At 39.6% G+C, this 10,941-nt stretch overlaps 1 protein-coding gene across 1 annotated transcript in view; it reads left to right on the top strand.

Moving 5' to 3' along the window:
- rragd (ras-related GTP binding D) overlaps positions 1 to 7,383 on the top strand; it is a 102,370-nt gene extending 94,987 nt beyond the window's left edge. The window contains exon 7 of the mRNA XM_020919052.2: positions 6,983 to 7,383. Coding sequence (XP_020774711.1) covers positions 6,983 to 7,137 — 155 coding nt within the window. The 3' untranslated portion in view covers positions 7,138 to 7,383. The remainder of the gene's footprint in view (positions 1 to 6,982) is intronic.
- The last annotated feature ends 3,558 nt before the right edge of the window (positions 7,384 to 10,941 follow it).

Here is a 10,941-nt window from a genome sequence, read left to right on the forward strand (position 1 = left end):
AGGGGGACCCCGAGGCGTTCCCAGGCCAGCTGAGAGACATAGTCCCTCCAGCGTGTCCTGGGTCTTCCCCGGGGCCTCCTCCCGGTGGGACATGCCCGGAACACCTCCCGAGGGAGGCGCCCACGCGCCACCTCAACTTGCCTCCTCTCGACGTGGAGGAGCAGCGGCTCTACTCCGAGCTCCTCCCGTGTGACTGAGCTCCTCACCCTATCTCTAAAGGAGCGCCCAGCCACCCTGCGGAGGAAACCCATTTCAAGCGCTTGTATCCGCGATCTCGTCCTTTCGGTCACTACCCAGAGCTCATGACCATAGGACATTCCACAAATAGATTAAATTAGATTTTAATAAGTTAATTTAATACAATTTCTGGAGTGTAAATGTCACTTATTGCTTATATTTAATCCCAGTATAGTTACTTTTAAATAAGATAAGGCAATGGGCAACAAAGTGGGATTTTGTGAGGTCAATGTATCGTCCAGGTTGTGGGGGGAGAATTTTAGTCTATTCAGGGCCACTATAGTCTCTTTAATGAGGAAAGAACACTAATATATGTATTTATTATTCTTTTTCCCCCCACTTCCCCCCATTTGAAACCTCTCGCCTCTTTGAAATAATTACTCACTTTTAATAACAAACAACTTTAATTCCTTCGCCTTTTCACACCGAACTTTCTATTCTTCTCTGTTTTGTGCACACGCCTGCAGCGATTACCAGCAATTAGCTCAATATTGGCACGCTCATTAAGAGATTTTCAAGCTTATTATAAACCTCTTGGTGTGTAAACCACTGCTGTAAACAGATATTACATAGAAGAGTCCTGTTACTTCCTAAATCCCATTCTCAAAGCCTGTTTTAGTCGCGTTTGTGTCAATGAGATATGGTATTAGCTGTGCCTTCAGTAGCTGGGATGGGGGCTCAGCATGGCCTCTGTGTTTCCTCGATATTATATATTATTCAGCAGGCTCCTTGTGAGACTGCCACAGCGCTGATTTTGTTTGGAGACTTGTTTTCCTCAAATCTGTTTTTGTTGCTTTGTTGTTTTGTTGCTTTGTTGTTTTAGTCTCATAAATGCCCCAGTGATCGGAGTTTTTGTCAAAGAAAAATGTTCTCAATGGAAGAAATGAAGGAGCAGGGTTGTAGTTTTCATTCAGTCCCAAACCCAGAAAATGAGTTTGAAATGGTTGCACGCTTATTCATTTTGAATTTTATTTTCAATTATTTTCCTATTTTCCATGGTTTTCTGTGATTAACAGGGGTTCATACTGATAAACAATTTAAAAATTCTGCCTACACTGGTGTATGAGTGTGTGTGTGCATGTGTGTGTGTGTGTGTGTGAATGGGTGACTAGTTTCCGCATGTAAATTGCTTTCAGTGCCTTGAAGGTGGAAAAGTGCTATATAAAAATGTGACCATTAACCAAAACAAAAAGCATGATCTTTGATTGGGAAAAAGAACTATAACAGTGAGCTGAAACTCATTAAAGGGTTCGGTGTAGACTGGGCCATTGCTGAATATTAAGTGGCTATTATAATAGGATCCTAATTAAGTTAGAACAACACTGTGGAACTTTCTGGATGTATTATGCCACCTGCAAGATTCCATGGAAATAGAAAATTTAATCCATACAGTAACAATAGGTATGTTTTTGGATTGGAGCCGAACAAACATTTCCATGGAAACAAGCAGGTGGAGTCCCTCCTCCAGGTCGATTAAGGCCCGGTCCACACTGGAACGTATTCGAATCATTTTCATTGCAGATACAGTGTTTGTCCACACTAATCTGATTGAAAACGGCTCCAGAGACGGAATGATCTGGTGCAGCCAGCTCCCACGAATTCATCCTGATCCAGCACCGTGTGGACGCCTGAAAACACTGATACGCTGATATGCTGATGTAGGTCTAGGCACCGCGAAGTAGCTAATTCATCTCCAAAACGCTAAGAGACTAGCATATATTCATATATACGGTCTATGTGTACGTATAATCTATGAAAACATTTAACATGAACCATTTCCAATGTGATAGAAACACAGCAGAACACCCCTCTGTCACAGAAAGAACACATATAATCCACTGAGTCGTGTCCTTTAGTCTGACAGAAGCTGTTCCTGTCTCATTGAATAAATAAAATACAAATTTTAAAAAAGGACTGTGGACACAGAAACCATGTGTGTGGATGCAGATCGTTTCCGATACGGTGATACGCAGATTCCGTTTCAGTGTAAACGGGTTCTAAGAGTCAGGTTTGTGGAAATGCAAGCAAACCTGAGAAGTAAGGTGTTTTTCAGTTCAATAAACCAAAATTATTTCTTTTTTTTCCTTTTTTTTATTTGTGGAAAACCTTTATTTGTCCCACAATAGTGAATTTTCAAGATAAATAATGGTTAATGGGATTTAAACTAACTAGATTTCCAAAGTAAACTTGAAATCCCATATGTTAATTAACAAATGGGAACACTGAAGTTTAAGTTTACACTGTACTTCTTTCTCACCCTTTCAGTCACCTCGAAACTAAAAACTAACTTTCCTGAAACCTTTCCGAGTCCTGCTGCCAACAGTCCAATCAATGCAGACACGAAATGACCCGTTTGGCAGAGAAAGTCAATAAGCCATCTATCTTAGTCTTTTCCATATTTTCCCATTAAGAAATAGATCATAATTTTTCATCAAAGCTATTTTTTAAGCGCTTTTACTGACATTGTGTTTGCCCGCAGGTGAAATGTCGTCCAGGAAATATAAAATGTTGTTAGTATTCAAACATATAGGTCAAGACTCACAGCCCCTCCCCCCCACAGAGCTGCTCTCTTCAGGAGGTCTAAGATCCACTGTCCAGACTCAGATTCCCACGGTTAATTCACATAGACTTACCCTGAACTCCAACTTGTTTGAATATTTTTGCTTAAGACAGGTTTTCATGTTAACACTAATTGTTACTTGCTTTGGTGGGATAGTGCCTGTGCTAATTATGTATCATAGTTTTACTTTATTAGTTAAGTGTCAGTTTGTGTGGGGAACAAAATTTAAAAAGAAAAGTACAAAAATACAAGAAGTAGTGGTGAGATCTAAAACAAAATCCCTCTATCTGTATCATTAATGCAGAAATTTTCATCCAAAATGCAGGAAGAGTTTACACGCAAGGAGGGCAGTTTGAGGTCATATTGACTCTTGTTATAATGTTGTTACTTCATCAAAAACATACCCGAAGTTGTGTTTTGTTTCATTCACACTTGTTTGAATAAAGCTGTATTATTAGTCTGTCTCCAAAACTCAAAATGCTTTGTTCCATCTTGTGAAGTCAAGTTGGTAATTTTTAAGTTAACAACTCCTTTTAACCTTTTGCTTAGTAGAAATTGGCAATTCCAGGGCTAAGATCACCCAGATGATTCTAGTGAAGGTGTGTGGAGTTTAAAAACACAGTGGAGCACTTCCTGTATTACTACATGACATCACAAGGTGGAACAGAGTGTTTTCTGTTTGAGGGAAACATTAAATATGCAGGGTATGGGTGTTAAACATGTGAGAATGAAACAAAACTCCAGGAAACAATATTATAACATAGGGCCGGGCGATACGGAGCAAAAAAAAAAAACACGATATATTTTGCTATATTTCGATATATCAGACATATCTTGATATCTGTACAGGAAAAATAACCCCCCACCCCCAAAATACTGCAAAAACAAATATGCCAAATTCCAGAAGGTCTTTTTTTTACTGGCAGGTCATAAAGCACTTCTGTAACATAAAAAAAAATAAATAAATCCCTGTATACAAAACTAATAATTTAACTGTAAAATAAAGGAAGAAATAAAGCATTGCCTTCTTTTCATTCAAAAATAAAACAACTCAAGCTCATTTCTGCATTCACTCTGTTAACCATAAGATAAACACAACCATGAGCTCCTTCAGCATAGGAAGGCTCAGGAGGTTCCTAACCAGCGCTGAGGTATCCCACAATCCACTGCGCAGATCAAACTAAATACATAAATACTAATGTACAAGTTCTACATTGCAGCAGATTATGACTTACTTTACAACATATAAACCATAACCACTATACAGCAGCCTGTTTGAGATTATAATGTGTTTAATGCAGGTTTGTCACATTTGTTTACATTTTATTGAAATTAAACTTAAAACAGCATGGCTAATTTGTATAAACTATAAGCGCTAGAAAAAAACAGCTCCCTCCCTGTGCCCTGATGCGGTCAACTTCTGTTGGACTAAAGGACACGACTCAGTAGAATATGTGTGTTCTCTCTGTGACAGAGGATGTGCTGCTGATGGTCTTGTCTGTAGTAAGTGAGTAGTGAATGAGACAACACGTGAGGGGAGGGGTAACAAAAGCAAGGAGATGGGGGTGAGCGAGCACAGCACAGAGAAGGCGAACAATCAAAGCAGCAAAATCAGAATTAAATATAAATATTTTATCGAAATATATAATATGTTAGAATCCATTTCCTGTTTAAAAAATATCTCAGTATATCTAAAATATCAAGATATTGCCCACCTCTAAAACATAGATCAGAAAATAACTTGATATGGACCCTTTAAATCTTCATTCAACATAATTAAGGTGTTGGCATTTATATTTATTAGTCTCATCATAACTAGTTCAATTTAGACACATTTATGCCCTTGTTAAATTATGGTTAAATAAAGGACTCCAGGAAGACTAGGCTGGCCCTCGGGTACAACTAATGGGGATCCTAATAAATAAACAATAAACAATGGTTGCTAGGTAACTGTTATGGAATTACCTCTAGGTGTGCCACTGCTGCTCGTGTCCAGCCAGGAAGTAGAAATACAAACTTCACCAAAATTGCAAAACTTTAAGTAAAATCTTAAATCTAATCATGTCAACTATAGATTTCAGTGAAATGAGTAGTCTAACGCATCATGTGCACTTTAAATGGTTTGAGATTTGGGCAAAAACACATGTAATCAGTGCGTGCGTATGTGTTAACATGGTAAGAATTTAAAACAAAAAGTCAATTAGGGATAAAAAGTACAAGAAAACCTTCAGTAACTCCTTCAAATGCAAATGAATGCAACAATAGGCTAAAACTCAAGGTAAAAGTGATCATTATGAATTCAGTATTTCACTTAGTTTAGAATAGTGAATATTTATGGGCCATTGTTGCGTAAAAGCATATTAAACATATTAAACACTGATGGAGCTGGTTCACTGCGTCGTTTTTTACAGATCAACGCAGACGAAGAAACTAAAATACTTTTGTTGAGTTTTGTGAAAAAGCTGAGAATATTAAAACTATTTTCTGTATGACATAGTTTTACTTTTGTTGGATTTTGGTCTTGGTTTTGACCCTTTTATTGTTCTATAATTAGCAATGATAAAAGATGAGGAAAAAGTTAACTTATTAAACAAACAGTTTGATTCAGGCTTAGAAATGACTGAATTAAGGGGTTAGTGTTGGGGGTTAGGGTATTAATTAAAGCCACAGTATGCAATACACTAAAACAAATGTATTTTTAATTTCCCTTGTCTGTTTATTACACTGAAAAACTTGCATCCTTTCTGTCAGCGGGGTTGCATTTCCATAAACCTCACTCTTACTTGGCTGCTTGTTTCTATGGAAATGTTGTACAATTGGATATAATATTCCACAGTATGGCATAAAAAAGTACAAATCTCTATGGAGAATGTTCTGAAGTGTGATTTTAACTTTCTGTTTCCATGAAAACTATTTGTTCACGATAAGTTAAAAGGCCTATATTGCGCTTTTTTCTGATCTGCTATAATGTTGTTTCCTCACAAACATAGGGCCTGTCCACACGACGAAGTTTTTTGGTCAAAACGGTGAAGTTTGTATTCGTTTTGGCCTTTTGTCAACACGGAGCCGGTGTTGTGGGTGGGTGAAAACTGTTTTTTGAGAACGGGTTCCAGAGTGGAGAAATCTGAGAACACTGGCGTTGCGTTGTCGTGTGGACGAGCAAATCGCAGCTTTTGGAAAACGATGATGTTGCGACCCCGTCATCGCCAGGGTCCTCCAATGCAGGGAAGGCTGTAGCCCTCGAACTGGCCCCCGCAGACCGCAAGAGCGTTGCCGAAAAGGGATGAGTGTAACCTACGGAGCCGCTCCCGTCACCCAGCAACTGAGACATGCTGTTATGTTAATGCATACAACATGTACCACGCAGATTACACACACAGATCAATAACAAAGATTACGCACAAGTAATTAAACTATTGGATTTTGAGACCAAGATATAATCTAATAATTCTCATCCAAATCTTATGAAAACTTATGTTTTACTTTTGCAAAACAAAACGGCTATATTTCTGGGCTACATCTGACACATCGTGAGAGCTGCATTATTAAATATTATTATCGTTGTTTACAGCACCACATACAGGTGAGGCAGAAAAATAAAAATAAAAATCCAGGAGCGTTGTCAAATGGAGGTAGCCACAGTTGAAATTGTGTTTTGTTTCATTCACATGTTTAACACACAAACCCTGCATATTTAGTTCTTCTCTCAAACAGAAGACACTGTTCTACCTTGTGATGTCATATGGTAATATACTAAGTGCTCCACTGTGTTTTTAAAATCTGTACACCTTCACTAGAAGCATGTTGATCATTTCAGCCCTGGATTTGCCAATTTCTGCTGAACAAGAGGTAAAAGGTAGCTGTTAACTTGAAAACCACTGCTTCATGACATCACAAGGTGGGACAGAGCGTTTTTAGCAGACTAATAATAAAGGATTAGCCAAGCGTGAGTGAACAAAACAAAACACAACTTTAGGTATGTTATTGATGAGGTAACTACACTATAACATGGATAAAATCCCCCAAAAGTCAAGTTATAATAAAGGACCTTTAAATATTTATGCTTTATTAAGGATTATTAAGTGTATTATAAAGTCTTACCCTCATATCATACAGCTCTAAAACTGTATTATATTTTAGACCAACCTTTTCCTATTTTTTCTCTTTTCCCCTTTTCTGTCACAGGTTTGATTGACTACAACTTCCACTGTTTCAAAAAGGCCATCCAGGAAGTGTTTGACGTGCGCCTCAAAGTTCAGCAGAACCGAAAGCTGCTCAACCAGAGGAGGTGGAGCAAACTCACTTCAATGAGCAACGGAGCAGCCAGCAACCCCAACTGACCCAAACTGACCCACACTCGCCCCACGGACACGGACTCAAGCGGAGAATACTGATTTAAAGGGAAGTTTCAGCCATTTTCCTCTTCTTTTGACTGCAAGATATAAAAGGACTAAGGATTTTCTATTTCTTTTTCGTTTTTGCCATCCAAAGTGCAGCTGTGGTCGATTTTTTTGATAACAAACTCTGCATTTAAAAGCAGGATTTCTAAAGTTATTCTTATTGGTTTTTTGTTAATCAATTTAACAACCTCCACCAGACACCTTTAAGCCAGAATTTTTCATATTGTTTTGCACTGATATTAGAAATTTTACTTTTCAATCATAAAAAAGCTGCACAGAAATATAGATCTTAATAGACCTCTAGGACTATGTTTTTGCTTTACTACAATGTAAAAATTCCATGTCCTTCACTTTAAAGGTGCACTGCGTAACATTTTTAGGCCCCCGTCTACACTAGTACGTATTCAAATCGTTTTCGTTGTGGATGCAGTGTTTGTCCACACTAATCCTATTGAAAACGGCTCCAGAGACGGAATGATCTGGTGCCACCAGCTCCCACGAATTCATTTGAGTACAGATCTGATCCAGCACTGTGTGGACGCCTGAAACCACTGATATGCTGATGTAGGTGTATGCGCCACGAAGTAGCTAATTCACCGCCAAAACACTAAGAGGCTAGAATATATTCATATAAACAGTCTATGTATGACCTGCAGACATATAATCTCTGAAAAGTTTAACATGAACCATCTCCAATGTGATAGAAGTACAGAACAGACTCACCATCAGCAGAACACCCCTCTGTCACAGAAAGAACACATATAGTCCACTGAGTTGTGTCCTTTAGTCTGACAGAAGCTGAACTGCATCAGCGCACATTAGCGAGCTGTTTTGAGCACTCAGTTTATGCAAATTAGCCATGCGGTTTTAAGTTTTGTTTCGTAAAACGTAAACAAATATGCACAACGCTGTGTGGATAGTGAAGGCTTGCAGACACAGAAACAACATGTGGATGCAGATTGTTTCTGATACGGTGATACACAGATTCGTTTCAGTGTAAACGGGTCTTAGTGAAGGATCACCACCTGTCCATGGAAATGGTATTGCTTTGTCTAGAATGTTCCACAGTATACACTAAACCTAATCTAATCTATCACAAGGAACCGAGCAGGTTATAGCACAATGCTACATTACAATTCAGATCTGTGGAGCATCGCCTCTATTCATACAAGGAATGATTGTATTTTTGACCAGTAGAACCACCTGTAATGAATAAATGTTAGATGGAAAAGTTTCATGCTACACAATAGAACATTCCAGGCAAAGCAATAACAGACAGGCAGGTAGGGTCTCCTCCACCAGAAAAGTTGCAGGGCACCTTTAAAATCAATTATTTACCTGTGTTTTTCTGAGTTGAGTCGACATATGTCAAAATAGAGTATCTAGTGCAGCCAAACTTATAGATATTATTAAAGTGGGACTAAATACCTAAACTCTGCCCAAACCACATTTCAAACAGAGCTGATAAACTGGACAGTACCTGGACGACTAAAGAAGAGTGAGGGGAGGAGGAGGAGGGGTCTGGAGATATAAGGAACAGTGTGGTTGGTCGAACAGATATCCACACTTCAAACCCCGTCTCTGCAGCCGGGTGTTTGTGATCAGAACCATGTGTATGTCGTCAGGGCAGTCTTGCGTGATGTCACCAACTACTTGAAACTGCAGCAACCACGGAAGAGATTCAGGCAATTTTGACCAGAAAACTACAAATTTACCGTGTTTGCACTTAAGTTGACAAAAATAACTAGACACAGTAGATAATGCTTATATGCTAATACCATATACACAGATTAAGACCAAAAAAAAAAACAGATTTAGTATTTTAGTTCCACTTTAAACAGTCAATCAGAGATTTTCATTGGAATGTACCAAAAAATTAAAGGTGCACTGCATAAGCTTTCTGTTGGAGGGTTCACTACCTATTTAGGGCTGTCGCAATAACCGCAACAATGAATCACCGTGGTACCAAGATGTCCACCGCAGTGCATGTTGGGCCACTGCGATCACCGCATGTGACCAACGTAACCCGACCCAGAGTCCTGCACGGGTCCATTTTTAGAGACACGCACCCGCCCAGACCCGTTAACATTCTACCCGTTACCGCCCGTGCCCATGATAACCCACGACAAACCCAGCACTAACCCAGGACTACTCCAGGACTAACCCAGGACTAAGGTGCACCCGCGTAGACCGTCGGGTGTCCGCAGGCGAAAGGACCAGCGCAGATCTCCACTCTGCATGGAGGTAAACGCAGCCATCACCCGATTGTGCTTTGCGGACACCTGCTCTGTGTGCTTGGGGCTCTCTCTCTTAAGTCCGCCGGGTACCCGACCTGGTGCAGGACTCTGACCCGAGCTGCCACAGTGAGAGCTGGAGAGATGCAGCGGCACTTGTTCCAAAGCCAAATGTTACTTCTCCCACGCTACACACACTATATCCACACGACAACCAAGGTCCATGTGCATCTGCAAAACAAGTGCATCATTGGAGAGAGATTTCAGTGCCGCTGGAAATATAATAACTCCGGGGGATGAGGGGTGGTGGAGCTGTTATACCGCACCGCAGGAGAAGCTCCCTAACCGCGACAGCCCTATACCTATTGCTTTGCCTCGAATGGTCCATGGTCTATGTCCACCTTAAACATATCCATCTGTGAATAGAGGCGACTCCCCACAGATCTGAATTGTAATGTAGCTTCCTGTTGTAACCTGCTTGTCTCCCTGGTGATAGGCAGGTTTAATCTATACTGTGGAACATTCTAGACAAAGCAATAACATTTCCATGGAGACAAGCAGGTGGGGAACCCTCACTAGAAATGTTACATAGTGCATCTGTAAAACACCCTTAAAACTGTGTTAACCAATTCTTCTCAAGATAGCGATGAGTTTAACGAAAAAAATGCTCCTCTCACCATTTGACAATCAAGAAAACTCCAACTAGACTCCAACTAGATTATCCTACGAGCTGATGATTACTTTGACCTCCTCCAGTAGAAAAAGTGAATTTCCGTTACATTACAAACAGATATTAGAATTTTGTATATTTATTTCTTTTGTTTAGTATTCTTGTCTTGACTTTATAAGACAGAAGACAACACAAAAGGGAGTAAAAAGAGTGGAGAGACAATCAGAAAATATTGCCGGGAATCAGCAGCAAAACCCCTATGCTATCCTGCAGCACTGACATGAATATTCAAACCTGAGTCTCTTCTATCTTCGAAGAACACAGAGGAGGTGCAGTCTATCCATATGGCTGTTTAAAGTCAGCTAATTTAAGTGAGCCATTTGTCCCACACAGAGAAGACTACATCTGCATGAAGAATGATGGCAGCCATTTTGGAAGAGAGGAGGAGTGCTTTATGAAATTTGACGTGGTGATGTGTAGCCAAGGATATAAGGCATAAAGCATCTGGTATTGTCATTCAGTCTATGGGACGTATGGGAGCAGCATGGTCTCTTTATATTGTGAGACAGATGCCGAAAACTAAAGTGCAGCCAACTTCTCTCTTGAATGAAGATTTTTGCCTTAAAGTAAATCACACATCACTGCGATAATAGAAAATATGATTTAGACTTTGATTTTATGTAGTTAGGGGGCAATGTGTTTCAGCAGAGGCAGTGATGAATAAAATGCCTATATTGTAAATTTCACTGAATCATGAGGGACTTTACACGCAATATATTATAGAGATGTATATTGAAAATTGTCTGATGACACAAACTGACATTTATAGCGTTGTTTTTT

The sequence above is a fragment of the Boleophthalmus pectinirostris genome, unplaced genomic scaffold, assembly GCF_026225935.1.
Source record: "Boleophthalmus pectinirostris isolate CB_2022bp ecotype Guang Dong unplaced genomic scaffold, ASM2622593v1 HiC_scaffold_10, whole genome shotgun sequence".
Taxonomy (NCBI): Eukaryota; Metazoa; Chordata; class Actinopteri; order Gobiiformes; family Gobiidae; genus Boleophthalmus; species Boleophthalmus pectinirostris.